At 50.4% G+C, this 19,859-nt stretch overlaps 1 protein-coding gene across 6 annotated transcripts in view; it reads left to right on the forward strand.

Moving 5' to 3' along the window:
• The window catches only part of NTRK3 (neurotrophic receptor tyrosine kinase 3), a 395,937-nt gene that overhangs the window by 274,470 nt on the left and 101,608 nt on the right, over window positions 1-19,859 (forward strand). Inside the window, exons 13-14 of one of the 6 annotated variants that reach the window (XM_060617701.3) lie at window positions 3,383-3,517; window positions 5,077-7,173. The exons of 4 other annotated variants lie outside the window; for them this stretch is intronic. In XM_060617701.3, coding sequence (XP_060473684.1) covers window positions 3,383-3,517; window positions 5,077-5,195 — 254 coding nt within the window. In that variant the 3' untranslated portion in view covers window positions 5,196-7,173. Of the gene's footprint in view, window positions 1-3,382; window positions 3,518-5,076; window positions 7,174-19,859 lie in introns of those variants that run through there. One more of the 6 variants, XM_060617702.3, reaches the window with a different exon arrangement.

The raw sequence follows: 19,859 nt of genomic DNA on the forward strand, positions 1-19,859 counted from the left end.
AAAAAAGACACGTCCTGGAGCCACATATGGCCTATAGGTTAGGTTTGCAACCTCAGAATAAAAGAAGAAGAGAGAGGAGAATTTTAAGCAAGCTGTATCATGGACGGCAAGCCAAGGCATTTGAGTCCCACCCACCTGGGTCATTGCTACCGGCCTTCTGTTGCATCTCATGGCAGGAGAAGAAAGAACATAGGTTGAAGACAGAGCGGTGGCCACATCAGGAGCCAAAGGTGCAGGACAAAGGTCCTATCCCAGGGACCAGTAGGACTCCCTGGTGACCTTCTTTCCATGACCCCACACAAGCAGGAAATGCAGAAAGAGAGACCTGTGGTGGAGCTTTTCTTTACCATAATGCACTCGTTCCTGTCCCTTCTTGTTTACATAGTGGCCTAGGGGAGGGTGCTGGGGAGAGAGTTCTCCTGGGCACCATGCTTGGCTTCCTAGGGGTATTCTCAGATACTTCACACTCTTGCTATGGGCGTAACAATATTCTGGGTAACTGCTCTTCTCTCCAAACTCATTACCATCTCTCTTTCATCAGGTTTACTTTTCATCCTTCCTGAGCTGAACTCACGGAAGTGCCATCAAAATGAAGGAGTCCATGTGTAGACACAGTTTGGGATTCCTTACTTGGAAGGTCCTAGGCCATGCAAAGTGTTACTGTAAGGGCAGTGCAGAAGATGAAGCAGCCTGGGGTAAGGTTAGACCAGGCACCTGCTGGAGGAGGGCAGGGGCGGGCATGGGACGCTCCTCTCCCTGGCCAGGGAAGCTGTTAGTGAGGAAACATGACTCCTGTCCTCCGTCTGGGTCTTGTAGAGGGAGCCATATATAAAGTCCTGCCTCCCCTGCAGAATGTCCCCACCACTGCTGCCTTGACCTCCATCTCAGCCTCTTTTCCCTGAATATTGATTTTCAATAAATGGAAGCCATACTGCAAAGTAGTTATGTATAAGGACTTTGGGGTTGTGTAGAGCTTGGGTCAGCATCAGATTCTGCCACAAGTGAACTTGGTTGGTTTGCTTGTTTTTTAAATATATTATCGAGCCTTAGTATTCCCACATTTAAAATGGAGTTAATAACATCAGCCCTTTAAGGATGCTGGGCGATACTGAATTAGCCATAGGCATCACCTGGCACTGTCCCTAACTTACAAATGTCTTTGGATGCCAAGGCGCTCAGTGATGCATCTGGTGGTAGGGTTGTTACAGCTGGACATGTTACAGCTCCCTTCTTCAGTCCGTGCCTTCCTGCAGCATGGTTCAAAACCTCTCACCTCTTCTTACCCCTTGGGAAAAGTGAGGAGGCTATGGAGACAATACCCCCTGGCTGGGGTGCGGTGCAGAGCAGGCTTCTTGCCCTTCCATCTGTCCTGTTGTCCCCTCCTGCTCTCTGTCTCTGTCTCTGTCTCTCTCTCTGGACAAGGATCTGAATTGCTCTGGGCCTCCAGTTCCCTACCAAGGCACCCATGACCTCAGCGCCAGGACTCCTGTGTATTTCAGCCCACTGTTGAGTATAAAGTGCTTCTCTCAATATAAGTGCGAAGCACTCGTGTGATGTAGCAACTTGAAGATGACAAACAAATACATTCGAAGAGGAAATGTTGGAAAATAATCCAATAGAGCTCCATTCGGTATTGGGCCTTTTATCAAGGCCACAACCTAAACCACTTTATGGAGTTAGGTAACGAAATTATCATGTCACATAACAAAAGGAAGCAGGGACAGAAAAGGAGGCCGGGAGAATCCGAAGCCATGTGAGGAGTGTGTAGGCAGAGGAGATGCAAGGAAGTTCTCGCTGGCAGGTGCCAGAAAGCTGGGGGCCCTAGGTCGCCAAGGCCAGGGGTCGGCCCTGGGGCCGTGGTGAGACCACAGAGAGGGACAGATGATTGGGATCTGTGAGGCTGTCAGAAAAGTGGAGAGGCTTGAAGGTCTAGGCCCCCTTCCGTGTTGCACAGCCGTTGGAACCCTCCCTTCTCTGCTGCAGTGAATATTGAACCACTTGCCCTTGAAGATTTGACCTGCTTTTAGCCCGGGGGGATTGGCTCCGGTCCTTTCATCCAGTACTGTGGGTCCTCAGCGCCCCTTCTCCCCCAGCCTGCGTTCCCAGCGCCCCTTCCTTCCCCAAACTATCCCAGAGTCTCTGGCTCCCTTCTCAGGAAACCTATACCAGACAGTCCCTGAAGACCAGGCTCTGTTCTGAGTTATGGAGCGCCCACAGTGAACTCTATGCTGCACGACTTTGTGTAGAGCAGTCACCAGATGGAGGAAAAGGTTAGACACACGGGGGTCCGTGGGGGCACAGTGAGCAAGGCCTTCTTTGGAGGTGGCTTTGCCCCTCCTCGGCCCTCCCTGCATCCATCTGTGCTTTTCCCAGTCAGTGTCCACGGTGGTCCCGGTCTCCCCTGCCCTCCCCCAAGCAGATGCCTTTTCCTTCCTGCTCCAGGGCTGCTCAGAGCAAGAGGGGGAGGAATAGAGGATCTTGGAGCAGTGCCTCCTATGCTATCAGGATTCAGCACTTAGAATCTTGGAAAGGCTCCACCTGGGAAAGAGTTCCAGAGAAAACAAACTTCAGATCCCGGCTAATATGGGAAAAGGCTCATGTTCACGGAGGCAGCTTCAGGGACCTTGGCAGAGGCTTAGGCAGGCTTGGCCCCTGCCTTTAATGGATCCAACATGGAGCCTTCCAGGACCCATGATGCTGCATGGCCTCCAAAGGAGATTTCACTCTCCAGCTATAACGATAAGCCTTTCATAGGAGTTGTAGTCCTTGGGTCTACTGAACCAACAGCATTTATCGTTCCAACTGTTTATGCCCTAACTCAGGCAGGAAAGATTTTTGAGGGACCAAACTCGCCACCGCCCCATGCCCCATCTCCTCGTCCTCCCCCGCTTATGAAGTTGTTTTCCTCTTAGAGATTAGCTGAATTTTTTCTTGGAGAAAGAAGGGAACAGAAAGAGGGTCTTGGGACTTGCAGGGCCATTACCTAAGTGATAAGAATCCTCCTTCCAGCCGTGGGAATGGCATCCAGAAGAGCAATGATGGGCACACGTTCAGGTTGCTCTGGTCCAAGAAGGAGGATTGGGGGTGGGGGGCAAGGATGTTAGGGAGGGGGTTGGACAGAGTTCATGGGGACGGCAAACCTTCCCTGACCCCCTGGCGCAGTTCTTGAATGCTCCTGTGTGATACTGTGAGGACAGTGTCTGTAGACCGTATGCATGAGATGAACCAGGTGCCCCTCTAGGTAAAGCAAGTGTTGACTACGGATCGGGGAACACCTGGCTTCTGCTTCTGGCATCGTGCACATGAAAAATACTTCCCCTTGTTTCTGTGCTTGGGGCTCAATACTGACCATTAATTCCCCCGTGTCTGCCTCTTCTGCCAGGGGTCTTTTCAAACATAGACAATCATGGGATATTAAACTTGAAGGACAATAGAGATCATCTAGTCTCATCAACTCACTATATATATGAGGAGCCCGAGGTCCAGAGTGGGGAAGTGGCTTACCCAAGGTCACATGGTGAGTTACCTCCTTTGACGTCTTTGTATGCAGTACAGGCCCCACCCCCAACCAGTTTTGATTCTTCAGATCTTAAGACCACGTGGAGTCTCCAGTATGTCCCAGAGGACTGGGGGATGAGTAGGTGCCCAGTGTGGGATTGGTACTAAAAATCCCTTAGGTCAGAGGAGTCTTCCAGGGAGGACATGTCATAGGGCCGAGGCGAAGGGTGTGGGAGAAGCAAGAGAGGGACCACAACCTGGACAGGAACAGTGGTGTCCCACACCTCCCAGGCAGGCTGCCCAGACCCGTGGCCTGCCTTCCCTTCCACCTCAGACCCAAGAGAGCCCTCGTCCCTGGTTAGCACGGGGAAGCTATCGCAGAAACCTCTCATCCTGAAGCTGAGCCTCTCTCTAAACATGATGTCACAGACAAAGAAGTTTCCCTCCGTCTTCACAAATGTGACCCCGCTCCCTACAGATGGAGAGCTCCCAGTGTCCAGATTACTCCACTGTGTTTTGAGCATCACGTGATCCAGGAATGAGGAGGGGAGAGTCTCCGCGCAACCAGCTCAGTCTGCCCCCATCACGTCCCCAACATCCAGCTGTCCATTGTGCCCTTCACATACCTGCCTGTAGCTTTCATGAGAAGATAGGCTTGCTCCTGTCTTGTCTGCACGTGCGTGCTCGCACGCGCACACACATGCGCACGCACACACACACACACACACACACTCTAGACAGACGTTATTTCACAGACATTATTATAATCTGGGGTTGATTGAGAAACCTCCATCTGGAGATTTGATCAGGAACACCCCCGTCTCTGGATCTCCTAATTCAGTCTATGGCAGCGTGGCCGGAAAGGAGCTGAGCTGTCGTGCAAGTGGCCGCCATTGTCATTCCTCCAGGGCGTTTTTATCCTCTGTAAGACTTGGAGTTACGATAAGGCTGCGAGAACAGCCATTATTTCCTAAATTTCCACCGAGCCGGTGAAATGAGACCAAAAGTCAATGAGAGAGAGCTGGCAGGCTTGGAAGAATAATGCTCCGCTCCCAGCCCTACCCCCCCCCCCCCCGCCACCCCCGCGGGTATGGTCAAGGCAACCTATAGAATTCCAGCTCCTAGGGTTAGAAGTGGCCCTCTGGTATCCCTTAGCAATGCAGGTTCTGAGAACGCTTTCCCTCCGGCCCCTTTCCCCCCATCCCAGTGACCCTAGTGGCTGTGCCCTTCCCTAGATGAGGCTGTTCTGCTATTCCGTGACAATCCAAGGCCCAAGCCCCTGAATATTTGACTCCCTTCCCTTCCTCGGTTCAGCGGAGGCCGCAGCAAAATGGAGTGTTTCCAGTTTCTCTGACCACGCTTGGTTTTAAGTTAATCCCCTCCTCCCTCTCCTTCCCTTTTGCTGACAATTCATTTGACGGTTTCCGATAGATCTGTGTCCGTACCTCCCTCTTCCCCCACCCCCCTCAAGCCCCCTGTCCGTCTCCCCTCCTAGTTTTGATCTTCTTTGGGGGTTTTGGTTTTTACTTTATTTTGCTTTTTTCTGTTTTTCTGTTCTTTTGTTTTTGTTTTTTATAGGTTTCAGAGAAATTATGTTGAATCCAATAAGCCTTCCCGGACATTCCAAGCCTCTTAACCATGGCATCTATGTTGAGGATGTCAGTGCTTATTTCAGCAAAGGACGTCATGGCTTTTAAAAACTCCTTTTAAGCCTCCCTGTTTTGATGTCACCTTGGTAGGCTGGGCCCTCTGAGAGGTGGGAAGCTCTAGGCGCTGTTCTCTTTGGATCCGGGGATGCTAAGTAGAAACCGCATGAGCCACCGGTGCCCCTGCACCCTTTACCGCCACCGAGATGGGTGTCTTCCCCCATCTGCCACTGGCAGGGTCGCCCTTTCCCTCAGTCATCACTGTGCTCCTTTTTTCCCGGCCTCCGAGGCAGCTCCTGCCACCAACTTTAGAGCCGATAAAGAGAATTAAAAACCTGTGCACCAAGAACCACCTTTTAAACACACTAGCCATTCTCTTGCTTTACAAAAACAACCCAACCAGCACGGAAAAGCCTGATGGAAGCCCAGCCGTGCTCCGGCCTCACTCACCCTGCCTGGAAGCGTGGGGTCTCCCTGGCTCTCCCTAGGATACCAGGCTGTCCTCTTAGTGACCTCATCGCCCTGCAGCCTCCAGCGGGGAAGAGCGGCTAAGCAGAGGTGGAGACCACGCGCTGAGAGAGGGGGAGCCAGGCCCAAGTGTTGGCACCAGATTAGGTCTCAGAGGAAAGAATGAAAACCAATCATTTTCTATATATATATATATTTTTGGTTTTTTTGAGGGTTTTTTTGGTGGAGAAAACCATACTTTTTTTGGACACATTTCCCCCTACCTTCCTCTTCTTTCTGGAATGGCTCACAGTGAGTGTGATACTAGAAAACTCCTTGGCCCCTAGATCTGCAGTCCTGACAAGCTTTTGCTGCGGGAGGTCTTGTCCATCAGTTGGCCATCCTGCTAGGACCACAAGGGACCGAGGGAGCCAGGGGCCAAGGCCCTTCCTACAAGTCCCTGATCCCAGGATTGGCTCTCTACCCCCACTCTCACTTACTCTTGACTCTCAGAACTTTCGGAACCCAATGGAATCACCAGTTCAAGGCCAAGATGAACTGAAGGGGAAGAGAAGGAAAAATTGGCTTCTTCCAGCCCCTCTCATGGAAGTGTCATCCTGTTCTCTGGTCAATATATGTGTTTACTTTGCTTGCTTTGACTCATGCCTTACTCCATGGCCACCCTCTCCCAAAGAGGGGGTTTGCTTCCCCCCACCCCCACCATTTTCAGTGTAATCCACTGGGGAGAGGGAAAGGGTAAGGGATGCCTCTCCCCAGCTTTGATAGGAAAGGCACAGTGGTAGAGCCTGAACCTCTCCCAGATTTGCTGCCCTGTTGGGCGAGTGGACTTCGGGCTTGGCCCAGGCGCCTCCGTCGTGGGAAGTCGGCACAGGCTGCCCCTTGATGGGACGGCGGAGAGTGTGAAGCAGGGGTCTCCCACGGGGAGCTCCTCGGACAAGATGGTGGTGGCTTTTAACCCCCGAAGTTTTGGGGTGGTGACGCACAGTAATAGAGAATAGTCTCTGCCTTTGGCAAGTTGACGTGGGAAGTAAGAGTCCCGCTTAAGGTTTTCCTTCCTGGGTCCTGTGGATGGTGATTCTTTGTGCCGGGTTCCCAGCCTGATTCTGCAGATGCCTCCATGGGGTTTCAAACCACGAAGCTTTCTAGGTTCTTGGCCCGGATCTGGGGTGGCCTCCCAGACACCGTAGCATCCAGAGTGTCATGTGAGGATTCGGGTTTCCTCCAGGGCCTTGAGATGCGTGTTTGTCCAGCTCCTGCCATCTTCCCCGCCACCCTGCCCCCCAACGCTTCGTGTCAGGCTGTTCCCCACCGTGTCCTGCTGACCCTCTGGGCCAGGGCCTCCTCCCGAGTGTGGCTTTAAGGAGTAAGCTTGAGGATGATGTTTTTAATTATTGTAAATCATTACCTCATTTCCAGCCTGCCAGGCTCCATCCACCCCAGCATCCTTTATTCTGCCATTTTCTCACCTTGTGCTATGACAATGGGGCGTTGTATTTCCACAGAGACTTATAGGAGTGTTCAGTGTATAGTTTCTTAATAAACACTTTATTTTCTAATGAAATGACTGCATCAGACCTCTTATTTGGCAATTCTGCAAAGAATGTTAAAGATCCAGAAATTCTCACATTTCCCGCCACACCTATTTAATTGTTACTCTTTTAAAGAAGTTTCTTAGCTCAGTCCTGTTTACAAAAGTGTCTGTACTCTGTTGCACTGGTGGTTTTCATCGAGACTCCTCCAGATAGGTCAAGTCGATCTAGTGAACTGTTTCCTCATCCTATCAAGGAAGAATTAGAGGCACAGAGAGGTCGAGTGGTTCACCCGGGGTCACACAGCACAAGAAGCAGAGGCCAGGTTCAAACCTGACTCCTCCAGACCCTGCTCAAGCCCCCGAGACCCTCGCCTCCTTGGTGTCTGGGAGACTACTCTGTTTGCTGAGCAGCCGAGGCTTATCGAGATCGTTTCTTCAGAGCTGATGTGTAACAGGTTTGGGGAGTAGAACCGAGGGACCCTCGCACCAGTAAGTCGATAGGATTTTCCCTCACATGGAGCCGGTTTGTACCTTCCCTGGGTCTTGAGGACGTGACCTTGCCAGAGGAGGACTGGGCTCTGGGCTTACAGGCTAGTCTGCTTATCCTTCAGGGACACCCTATCCACACACCCGCACGCACACCCTCAGGTGGGCCGGACTGTCCCATGGGGCTCTTGTGGGCTGCGGGAAGTGGGAGGCAGTCATGGGGGTCCTGCCGAGAGTAGAATGCATAAGTGAGCTGGGCACGGCTCTGTGCCCTGGGCTCCCGGCCTTGACCCAGCTGGGAGGGGTTGCCATGCCTTCTGTAACTTACAACATCTTCCACCTAGGAGGAGGGACTCTGTATGCAGGACATCTGGGGCAAGAGTGGAAGACAGGGACTGAGGAAAGGTTCCTGGGTGGGATTGGACCTTTCACTGGGCCTCAGCAGGCTCTGTTGGAGCTCGCCTCCTTAGCAGGTAACAGTGAGACAGGTAGAGCAAGGTGGGTGAGCTCAAGGCGGAGGTCCAACAGGGATCTCCTGACCCTCATTGATTTAATCTGTTTAAATTGAGTTTGAGCTCCCCCCAGCCTGACCCCAAATGGAAGTTCCTCTCCTCTAGAACGGCCTGGGGAGGGCATTGCCCCAGCCCTGCATTCCCTTGTCCTCGGTGGTCCCAGGTCTGGAACTGGGATCGCCGAGGGGTGGGGCTATGGGGAAAACTTCCATTTTTAGCAAGAGAGATCTGACCTTTGCTTTGGTCTAATTCATGGAGCCTTGGATGCTTGGGAGAGGAGGTGATGGACGGAAATGGCCCCTGAGAAGAGGAGGGGACCAGCACACAGCTCAGAGGGAGGGGTGCCACCGGCCTGTGAAGGGAGGGCTGTTCCAGCACAGCAGGAGGCAAGAGGAAAGATGAGGGATTAGAGGTTTGGGGGCAGCAAAGGGCAGGAGGGCTGGTCTGGTGGCTTCTATTTTGCCTATGAGGTGCAAGGCCAGGCCTTGTGCTGGGAGTGAGATCTGAGGAGAGCTGAAAAGTCTAAAGAGCCAGGGAGAGCAACGTTTAGTGCCCAGGACTCTGTTTTCCTGCTGGGCCCCGAAGTCCCAGACGTTTACTCTGGTGTTAGAGCCTCCGGGGCAGTTAGAGCTGGTGCAGGGCAGACCCAGAGAGCACCGCTCAGCCCAGAAGGATGCTGCCTTGGACAGGCTTCGTGCGGGGAGGCTCCGGGGACCAGCAAGGCCTTCCGGGTTTGGAATCTTCCCCATGGGATTTCACGGTGGTTTTCCTGAACCTCAGCGTACGTTTTGGTCCCGTGGTTCAGGTCCACAGCTGACGCAGGCCATGAAGCCAGTGTGTTTGCCGGGCACTAGACGGATCTTTGTTCTGGAAGGGGTGTTTGAGGAGCAACGGTTCTGAACCCTACTCTCTGGAGCCTGGAGAGCAGGAAACTCGCTGTGTCTTTCAAGACAGTGGTGAAAACGGGGGTAGGGCCCTCCAGGGACATGCTCTGGAGAGGCCCGGAGACTTTCACAAGGGCTACATGGCCAGATCCTGGAACTGGCTGCCAAGCGCCAAAGAATGGGCCCACCTGTGGGACATTAACAACAACCGTATGTCCCTTATGCAGACCCGCTCAAAGCCAGGCACATTTTACCCCGGAAGAAGTGGACGCTCAGAAAGTAACCAGCCCTGGTTTTCACAGCTGGTGACCGGCAGAACCAGGGCTGACAGGAGGCCTCCTGGACTTCGCAGTGTGCTCCACAGAGCAGCCTGTCTGTTGCTTCTGGAAGGCCGCAGTCCTGGGGAGCTGCACAGCCACCCCTCCCGAGGTGAACAAGTCTTTCAGGGCTCTCCGAGGCTAGATGCCATCCTCCCTAAGCTCCTCCTGGCACCTCTCAAACACGGTGATTTTAAAGACTCCCCAGAAAAGAATATCTGGGGAGTTTTTTCTTTATCCCATTCTAGCATTTTGTGACCCCGGGCACCCGAAAGCGTGGTTGGTCTTAGGTCTAAGATGAATGATCTGGCTTGCAGTTGGCAAGATTCCCAGGCAGACGATGGTGGCATCTTTGATGTTGGGGGAGGGCTTATTGGGTGAGACACCCCATTCTCAGGATGGTGGGTGAGGCTGCCCACGTCTGGGCAAGTGTGAGCAGCTTTGGGCAGGAAGGTGGTGGAAGGAAGGAAGATCCTTGCCTGACCCTTCCCGTCCGTATTCGAACTTTCTTGTCCCACCCAAAAGACGTCCCGGTGTGTCGAAACTCAGCCACATGCTTCTTACCCGGGAAAAGAACCGACTCGAAGCGCGTGTAATGCGGAAGCCAAGAATCTGGCCTCTGGGCTGCCCTGGCTCCTCCCTCTTGTGTGGGAATTCCTTCCGCCAAGCTTACAGCAGCCACGTCCTCACCGCCACCTCTCAGCCACAGGTGTGACCTCAGCACAGGTGGGACTGTGCTGGGATGCCTCTCCTGCCCGGGCCCGGTTTCCACAGGCCGAGCCCAGGCACGAGCAGAGACTCCCGTGTCTCTGACACAGTAGTGAAGGGGCAAGAGGGGCTTTGATGGCACGGAGGCTGGAAAAGAGCAGGTGGATCAATGCAGCATGCCGGATGTGGATCAGGCAGGGGGCCTTCATTCTTCGGGGTGCAGGGAGCCTGAGCTCCGGGTAGACTCCTGCATTGCTGCTGCAGTGGTTCTGGAAGGGAGAGAGAAATGAGGGGAGGAGGAGGGAGGCGCTGGGGGCGTAGTGATGGAGGCTGCTCTGGGGAGGACAGGAATGGAGAGCAACTCTGGCGTGTGACAGTGGAGAAGGTGACGGGGCAGCAAGGGGCAAAGGAGGGACGGGGAGCCTGGTTTGCAACCAGATTGTCCACGGGGCCTGGGGCTCCCCCCCCCCCCCGCCACCCTTCAGTGGGGCCGATGTAGGCAAAGCCCACGTTTGCCTTGAGGCTCCAGCTCTGCCCTTTGCTGTTAGAAATCCTGTGACCACACCCCCCTGCCCACCTTCCGCAAAACCTCAGCCTGGACCTGACACCACTCTCAGAGCTAAGTGACACTCCTGGTTCAACCCTACTCGAACCCCAAAGTGAGTTGAAGGAGATGAGCTTGCTGGCAAGAGATAAAGGTCCCCTGTCTGCTTTTTTGGGAGGTGGTTCAAAAATTCCATCAGGATTCTGAGATCCATTTAGGTAGGATTTTAATCCCAATTCTTCCTTTTCGGTGGGTGGCTCATCAAGGAACCCAGGGGGTCCCCTTGGAATTAAAGCTCTGCTTGCTCAGGGAGATTTCTGCATGGGGGATGAGGTCTGTGGCCTCTCTGTACTTTCATCCCTGTCCATCAGGACACTTCCCCTCCATCACCAGATATCTGGGTGTAGACCTCTGAAGGCTAAGTCGTCTTTCCGCACCGTGCTGGGCTCGAGGTGGATGGCAGTGTGTGGCTCGAGTGTTCTGTGTGCTCCCGGGCGGGGGACGGTGAGAGCTGGGGAGAAGGAGGAGGTATCGGGACCAGACCTGGATAAGGCCCGTGGGCTGCCCTAAACAAGGAACAGGCAGGCGGGAGGGTCTCTGAGGATCCCACATCCCGCAGGGACGTACAGGATGCTGCTGGCTCGGATTCTGTGCCAAAGGCCTCCAGCCCAAGGCACGGCTCTGTCCATGCGGGTGCACTCTGAAAAGGAATTTGGAACTATTTGGGGGAGAGGGGAGAGGCAGGATTACCCAGTTCCCAGAGAACAGCCAGAGCCGCAGAGAGGTCCCGGCCGAGGGCCTCGGTGACACTTCTCAAGCCTAGCAGACAGGAGACACGCGAGCTTTCTGCACATGACCAACGCCACCCTGAGCGGCTCAGGGTCGTGGTTTTTTCTCCGTGACCCTCTCTGCAAACAGAGGCCTCTCTGAAGTAGAGGAATTTAACTTGGACTTGGCTGAGAGCGGAGAGAGGGGTACCCGGCGTAGCAGGAATGGAGCGTGGCTCTTCTGGGAGGCAGAGAGGCTGAGCACGTCTCCCCACGCCCCTGTCAGAGCAGTGTCAAGCGATAATCAGGGTTTGGATGGTCGACACTCCCCACTCAGCAGTGGAAAGGGTTTGAAGACCAAGGAGCGAGCCAGCCCAAGGTGTGAATGAGTTCCGGGGTGGCGCTCTCTCGTTTTGGCCTCGTCACAGTTCGGGGGGCAGGGCGTCCTGTCAGCTCGGATACTCCCCCTACCCCACCCGCCCTGGCCAAGCCTGACTTTGGTGAGTAACGCCTGAGGCCTTGGTGGCCAGTAGTGACACCCAGGCTGCCTTCGTGGCTCTCTTCCCTCCTCAGTTTCTGCCGCCCGCGAGCTGTTGCCACGGCAGCGGCGTGAACCTGGGTTCCCCCTTTGCGGGCCTCAGTGGAGCTATTGGCCTGTCTCCCTTAAAAAGACACAGGCTTCCCTCCTTTGTCCCCACGTTCGTCCTGCAGTGAGAAGGGCAGGGACCTTTCTTTCCCCAGAAAGGTGATTTCCTTGCTGTCAAATGTGGCCGGGTGACACTTCTTTTATAGAGGTCTGAAATGCCACCTCCTTTTACTCTGAAGCTGACGCCAGTTTTGGTCTGTTTTGGTCCTTGGGTCATTGTTTTGAAATTGCGACACCGTGTTCTTTACTCTGCAAGGCTTGCGACAGCCTTTGGCCAAAGGTCATGCTATCCTGACTCCCAAATGGACTTCTCAGGGGAAAGAGAGGGTGTGGGGCTGCGGGAAGGGGTCACAGGTGCTCTAAAGGGAAGGAGGTGCGTCTGTAGTCTGTGATGTGGCTCTCTAATTGGCTGAACAGGCCTGGGGTAATATTTACTTCACACAGCCAAGGTTCTTGGGGGTATCGGGAACACATGCCATGGAAAGTCCTTGAGTTTGAAGTTGAGAAGGTTTAGATCCCTGACACAGGAGACCTCCGGACCTACGAGACTTCTCTCATTCCTAGTCTTTATCAGCATGGGCTGGACAGGCTGTCCCCAAGATCTGCCCTCCTGCTGCCAAAGTCAAGAAGGGGCAAGTCCTAAAGTCTGTGTCCCCTGGGCCATCCAATGTGAGTGTTCCTCCCAGACCCTCCTTCAGACAGTCTCAGGGAGAAAGAAAATTCCAGAATGCAGGCTAGTTGCTGAGTCCGGCCTGTCTATTCTATATACACTGGAGTGTTAGCCTTCTCTTGCTATTAGTTCTGAGAGAAAACTCACATAACAGCCTGAGGGGAAATCTCACAGCAATTTTTGTCATGAGCCACAGTCTCTACAAGCTCGGTCTGGCCAAGAGGTCACATCCAGGATCCGTGACTCTGGCAGCTCTTATCTGAGGGCCACAGCTTTGGACTGAAGCCTTTCACTTCAGAGGGAGCCAGATGCCGAGCGGGCCAGTGAGAACCTCAGTCCGTTCTTTCCCACAGTCAGTGGGAGCAGAGAAGGCATCACAAATATAGAATAGATTCTGAGAATGTCCTTCTTGGGAGAATTTAAATTCTGAGTCCATGTTTGAATGACTCATGGAATCCTTCTATCTTTATGGCTGTCGGTTTGGCATTTTTGCTACCATAACAGGCAATTGCCACTAGTTACCTCTGTTACCAAAGGGCCAATATCGTCATGAAGAAGACCAGAATAACCCACTGTGTATTTTCAGGATGGCGTTTTTGGCCATCTTAGTTGCTTCAGAGGGTCAATCCCTTGACCAACTATTGTCTCATGTGAATTGATCGGGTTTTTTTGGGCAAAACTTCAGTTTCTGCAATGTGACTCTCTCTCAATTTGAGTCCTCAGTGTTCAGAGAAACCTTTTCCTCTTACTCCAGTTATTAGGTAAACGATGTAATAAACAATGTCGTCAGGATCAAGTGCTCTCCTTTCCATTGGCTGCAACAATGCTTTCCTAAGAGCCCATCAGATAACTTTGGAGAATGTTACACGGTATAGCCAATCTCTTACAGATTCACAGTACACATTAGGATATAAAAGGCTCTGAGAAGTCCTCCTTTAAATAAACCTTTTTATCCTACCACTTTCCCAATCTAACTGAACATAGACTTCTCTTAATACCTACCAATAGATTGACACACACACACTTTAGGTAACACCGAGTTATGGTGTGGTCACAGCTTTTTTTTTTTTTTTAAAGAAGAATGAAGTAGGATGTTAACCACTGACCTTATATCACGATGAACGACCACACCCCAATACCTTTGCCCAGCTATGGCGTCCGTCCCTACTTCTGCCCTCTGCCCTGTATAGAGGCAACAATGAATCTGGGAGTTGTTGGATAGGTGCTCTTGTGAAGCAGGAAACCTTCACTGTGGTATCTCAGAAGAAAATGGTAAGTCATTTCACATAAGCGTTTAAGACTTCAGCACTAGCCCTGGCTGCACTCCCCGGCTGGTGGAGGTGACATCATCTAGGGGTAGTACACAGAATTGAAGATGTAAATGACTTGGGGTAAGTTACCTTTCCGTGTTCTGCATTTCTCTCTCAACTTGCTAATCCTCAGATAAAAGACTCTACTAGACGGGTGCCCCAAATGCCATATCCCCGTGAATCGCTATTGTCTCTTGGTGGGGGACATCTTGTGGTTCTTGGGGTCACCTCCCTCTGCTGAATGTCTTGGTGTATCACATGTGAAGAATACCTCTGCCCCCTCCCCCCCCCCCCGCCGAAAGGCTGGGGGGCTTGAAAGCAAGGGGAGGGAAGTAGAGAGAGAAATGGCTGCCCGTTTGCCTGAGGGTTGGTGGATTTCTTTGGATGAGGAAGGAAGCAGATGCTTGGGGGTTAATAGACCCTCTCTGTCACAGTTGGACGGGGCCAAGCGGGAGTTCTCGGCAAGATTTTCCGACTTTGATCTCAAGAAGGCAGCTCTGCCTAACAAATAGTCTGAAATGTCAAAGAATAAATGTTAAAGCTTGAGGGGTCGTTCTCTGGGGAGTTGCCTGGGCTGGCTGGGGAGGGAGGGGAGGAGGGAGAGAGGGACACAGCAGAATCCTTCACATAAAGATTCCGACTTGGTTTTGTGATATTTAAGAAAAAAGAAAACTCTGAATTATTTATAGCACAGAAGATGGAAGCAGGCTGTAGAGAAGTGGCCAGGCTTAAGACGGTGGTTCATGTTCCATTATTTATCTGCCCCAGCCTTGAACTGGCAAAACCTGCCTCATTAGTGACGTGCCACTGACCTCTCCTTGAGTTACTTATTATTAGTATTACTCGTATTACTATTACTATTATTATATTAATTTAAAAAATTCAAGTCCTTTGACATGGGAGTTGGGGGGAGGCAATTTCTAGGAACAGTTGTGGCAAAAAGCAGGAGTTATCTCTTCCTCTTGAGGGGTCTCCAACATGTCCTTCACCGCCTCTTTCCACACCCACCAACGTGCATAGTGCTCCTGGGTGGGTGTGAAGCATCTTGGTTTGGGCCTGGCTTCCAGTTGGCCATGTTGCTATTATTTCATCATGGCGGATATATCTCCTGATAACGTTCCGTTTGCGAAATGGAGGCAATGATCGTATGCCTTTTCTGGGTATGCTGGGGAAGTGAATGATGCCCTGTGTTCAGAACATCTCAGTGCCTGGGTAGGGGTGGAGGGCAGAGAAAATAGCATCAATGTTATGTGAGGGGGGTAAAAAGGAATTAAAAGAAATTTAAAAAGGGAAAATCAGAAGTGATAGAGGGATTAGTGTTAAAGCTGGAAAGAATGAAGTCTTTTCATCTGCTTATTTTGGACAGTGATGTTGTTTAGATGTTTAAAAAAGTGCTTCTGGTTGCTAATCACATCCTGATTCTATAGCGTGGGTAATTGAAATCCACTGATAATCTCAGAATTGCAGTTAAATTAAAAATGACAAGCTTCAGATGCTCTGCCTTCTCCCTCCACAAATAATACAAATGTGCTCTCGGTCCCTGTGCCTCCCAATTGTTCTGCACACCCTGGACATTCTCAGAGATGCGAACACATGGAACGAGTTTTTGACAGGTTGGGGATGTTGAGGTGAAGCTAGTCCAAGTACAAATTGATCATAGGTAAGCCTCCAAGCATCACTGTGTTTACTATGTATTACTTTTATTGAAAATACTAATACTCCTGCTGTTTTTTCTAGACTTGTCTTTTCCCCACCTAGAAGAACCCAGAGAACATTTTGCAGCTAAAATGTCACAGTGACACTCCTGTTATAAAACTCTGAAAATGTACTTATTTTTATACTCGGTAACGTACTCTACCTCTCAGAAAGATCTTCCAAATATTTTTCCTCCACTGCCTGCTTTCGGTGATGTAGAAGTGTGACCAGCATTGTTGCTGTCGGGCAGTGGTTCCCAGACCCCTTGGGCTTGGGACCCCTTTACAGTCTTAAAAATTATGAGGACCTTAAAGAGCTTTTGCATGTGGGTTAAATCCACCTCTGTTTATTGCAGTGGAAACCCTAACTGAACAAGATCTTAAAAACACAAGCACACGCACACATCCCACTTAGCCATCAGGTGATGTCATCGCGTAGCAGGAAGCCACTGGAAAAACGCCACATATACCTGTAAGAAAATGAGAGGGGAAAAAATGCATAGACCATCTCAGTAGACCTTAGTAGACCTTAGGCTTTAGATCTTCCTAGGAAAATAGTTTTAACACATGGCTCTCCTGATAAGGTCTTGGGGCTACCAGGAGTCTCTGGACCACATTTTGAGAGCTGCTGCTGTAGGGAAACTGAGGCCCAAGCAGCTTCTCAAATCTAGTCCGGGTCCTTTTGTTGTCAGTGAATGATACCAGTCAGGCGCTTTGCTCCAAGTGTGGGGCTACAGTCAGAACCCCATTTCTTCATGCAGATACCACTGATGATGCAGATACTCAGTTGCTAGGAATACGGGAAATACACGGGAAGGAATTCATCTTTTCTGAAGAAAACTGAGAGACAGATGTTTGCTTGCTCTGGAGAAGGAGCATGGGCTTGCTGTAGCAGTAAGCATGATTGGCTGATTGAAGACACTCATCACGAATAGGGTTTTAAAATCCTGATGGTAAAAGAGGGTGGAATGAATGGCATGGGATGAAGGAAATTTACAATCAGCACCTTGTAGGTCAGAAGCCCAAACGTGTGTATTCTAGCCCTCCAAGTGCATCACATTTGGATTTGTCTAAGGAACGTGTGGGGCTCAGCAGTGTTCTACCAGGACCCATAGGAGTGTCTGTTTTAAGTTTAGAGACCCTGCCCCCTCCCTCACACTCCTGACCTGGAAAGTTCTGGTAGAGGGAGATAGGACTGTGAAGTGCCTGACATCTTAGGGACCGCTGGGTTAACTCTGTGCACATCTCAGGCAGTCCTGGGCGTGTGGCGCTGTTTTTCCCGTCTCTTGTCATTTGTACCTTCGTACCCCAGATTTGTCTTTCATAGCGCAGGGACCGAGAACTGCTCTCAGCTTGTTCTGAGATGCTCTTTGACACCAGTACTGACAGTCCTCTCCAGGAGAATAGGGCCTTTCGAGAATATTTCTGACGTCATGAGCAGATGGTTCGTTGATTCGCCCTTCAAACACATACTGGGCATCTGCTCAATGCCATGCACTCTGCCGCTGAGTGAAGGAGTCATGTTTCCTACCCTCAAGAACTTTGTAGTCTAGTGAAGTCAGTCTTTCTCAAAGACTGGTAGTGACCTGTTGCCCAGGGGACACACGTGGAGACAGTTTTGGGTGTCACAACTGAAGGCAGGCATTACTGAGAACCCCTAAAAGTTACGTGACCCAAAATGGCGGTCGTGCCAAGGTCGAGAAACCCAGTCTAGTATGAAGATAGAAGGCTACCTCTTAGTCTTGGCTAAGAAGGACCCCATACTTTTCAGGACCTTCCTCCAGCTGCCACGAGTCCAAGGGCCATGGAAAGTGAGCACCTGGAGCCTGGGCCTTACTCCCCTTCTAGGTGCAGTTGCCTAAACCAGAATTGCTCAACAGAATGGCTCTTAGCTCACTTCCATGCCATGTGCAGACCTCTCCATCGGTCTGTTCTCCTAAGGATGGGTTGTACTGCAGACATATGTACTGCCGAACCCAAGGGTTGGCCAAGGGGGCTGGCTGCTGTTTAGGGAAGAGGGTAGTATGATTGTGGCATGGTTCAGGCTAGGTGGGGCCCTTTGGTTGTGGGAAGGAGAAGGAGAGCAGGCTGGGGGCCAAGTCTCTGGCACAACCTGTCCCAGCTCACAACTCCAGGGAGCCTGAGACACCTACATTCTTACCTTGCCCTTAAAATCATTCCGAAAATACATTTAACAGGGTAGGAGGATAGGATGTACTATATTTAACAGCATGTTGGCTTGACTTACAACTTTCAAATCTTCAGATCTGTGAGATACGGGCTTCAATAATTCTCTTGTTCCTGGTCCTGCAAATGTAAGGGGCAGGCCTGGTGCAGACTAGTGAATAATTATGAAGCAATATGATGAAATTATGCATGAGATAAACATAGGGGAGGGACACTTCATTTTTCAGTGCAGCTCTTAAAAATACTGGATCTTGACATCTGTTTGCAGCTGTATAAATAGAAATGGCAGTTCAAGGAACCCCACAATTAGGGTGATGAGTTGCGACTTCCAATGTCCCATTGTTTAAAGAGGTGTCTCTCTCTTCGAGCCTTGGGAAGCCTAATCCCTTTGCCCCATGGCCTTTTGGCAGCCTCAGGCTGTTGGAGGTGGGCATTCTGCCTGCTGGGCCATCTCCACGCTGGGGCAGTGCTCAGGTGGTGTCATGCCCTTGTCAGGTTGCCATGGAGACTGATCTCGAGGTCCTCACGATTAATTGGTATTTATTGGGGATCTGCAGTTTTCTAGATGCTGTGACCAGCACTGTACAGGAGAGAGAGAAAGGCCGCACCCCCCCCCCCCCCATTTTGCATTATTGAGAGGGTATCATTCTGTAACAGAGAGGTAAAGACCCAGGAGAAATTGAATAGGAAGGATATATTTTTTCTTCTAATAACACTGTGGGTTTTTTTTTTCTGATTACGAAAGTAATTTATATTCACAGTAGAAAATTTGTTGAAATACAGAAAAGCACACAAACACATAAATTATCCACCATCCCATCACCCAGAGACAACACTGTTAACATTTTAGCTTTCTGCCTTCTAATCTTTTTTATGTACTTATTTAATTATTTAACGAAATCAAATCATTCTATGTGCATGTGCATGCACATGCATTATTTGCCACTTTCTTTTTTATAAGATCGCATGTGCCATTTAAACAATATTTTGCAATATGAAAATTTTGTATAAGCCATATATTCACATGGTTCCAAACACACACACACACACACACACACACACACACACACACACACACACGAAGGCACATGAATATTCATAGCAGCACTTTTAAAAATACCTAAAAGCTAGAAACAACCCAGATACCTCTGAACTGGCAGATGGATAAACAAAATGTGGCATATACATAGAATGGAATATTATGCAGTATGGAAAAGGAATAAAGTACAGGGGTACCTGGGTGGCTCATTCGGTTAGGCATCCGACTTCAGCTCAGGTCACGATCTCACCATCTGTGGGTTTGAGCCCCGCGTCGGGCTCTGTGCTGACAGCTCAGAGCCTGGAGCCTGCTTTGGATTCTGTGTCTCCCTCTCTCCCTGCCCCTCCCCCGCTCACGCTCTGTCTCTCTTTCTCAAAAATAAATAAACATTAAAATTTTTTTTTAAAAAAAGGTGCTGACACATGCTACAATATTAATAAATTTCAAATACATGATGTTAAGGGACAGAAGCCAGACTCAAAAGATCCCATTTTGAATGAGGCTATTGGTATGAAATATCCCAAAGAGGCAAAGCTTTAGAGAGAAAAAGTAGATTAGTGGTTGTGTAGGGCTGGGGTTGAGAATTGGAAGTAACTATAAATGGACCCAAGAGACCTTATTGGGGTGATGAAGATGTCCTAACGCTGGATTTTGGTGGCTGTGCCACTTGGTAGATTTACTAAAACTTGTTGAATTGTACATTAAAATGGGTGGATTTGGGGCCTCTGGCTGGCTCAGTCATGGAGTTTGTGACTCTTGATCTTGGGGTTGTAAGTTTAAACCCCACATTGGGTGTAGAGATTACTTAAAAAAATGAAATCTTTAAAAATAAAATAAAATGGGTGAATTTTGTGGGAGGTCAATAATGCCTCAATAAAGTTTACATATATAATGTAGTAAATATACATGTAAAACAAAGTATATATAAGTATATAACATATAAAATAAGTGT

This window comes from Panthera onca, chromosome B3 (assembly GCF_046562875.1).
Source record: "Panthera onca isolate mPanOnc1 chromosome B3, mPanOnc1 haplotype 2, whole genome shotgun sequence".
Taxonomy (NCBI): Eukaryota; Metazoa; Chordata; class Mammalia; order Carnivora; family Felidae; genus Panthera; species Panthera onca.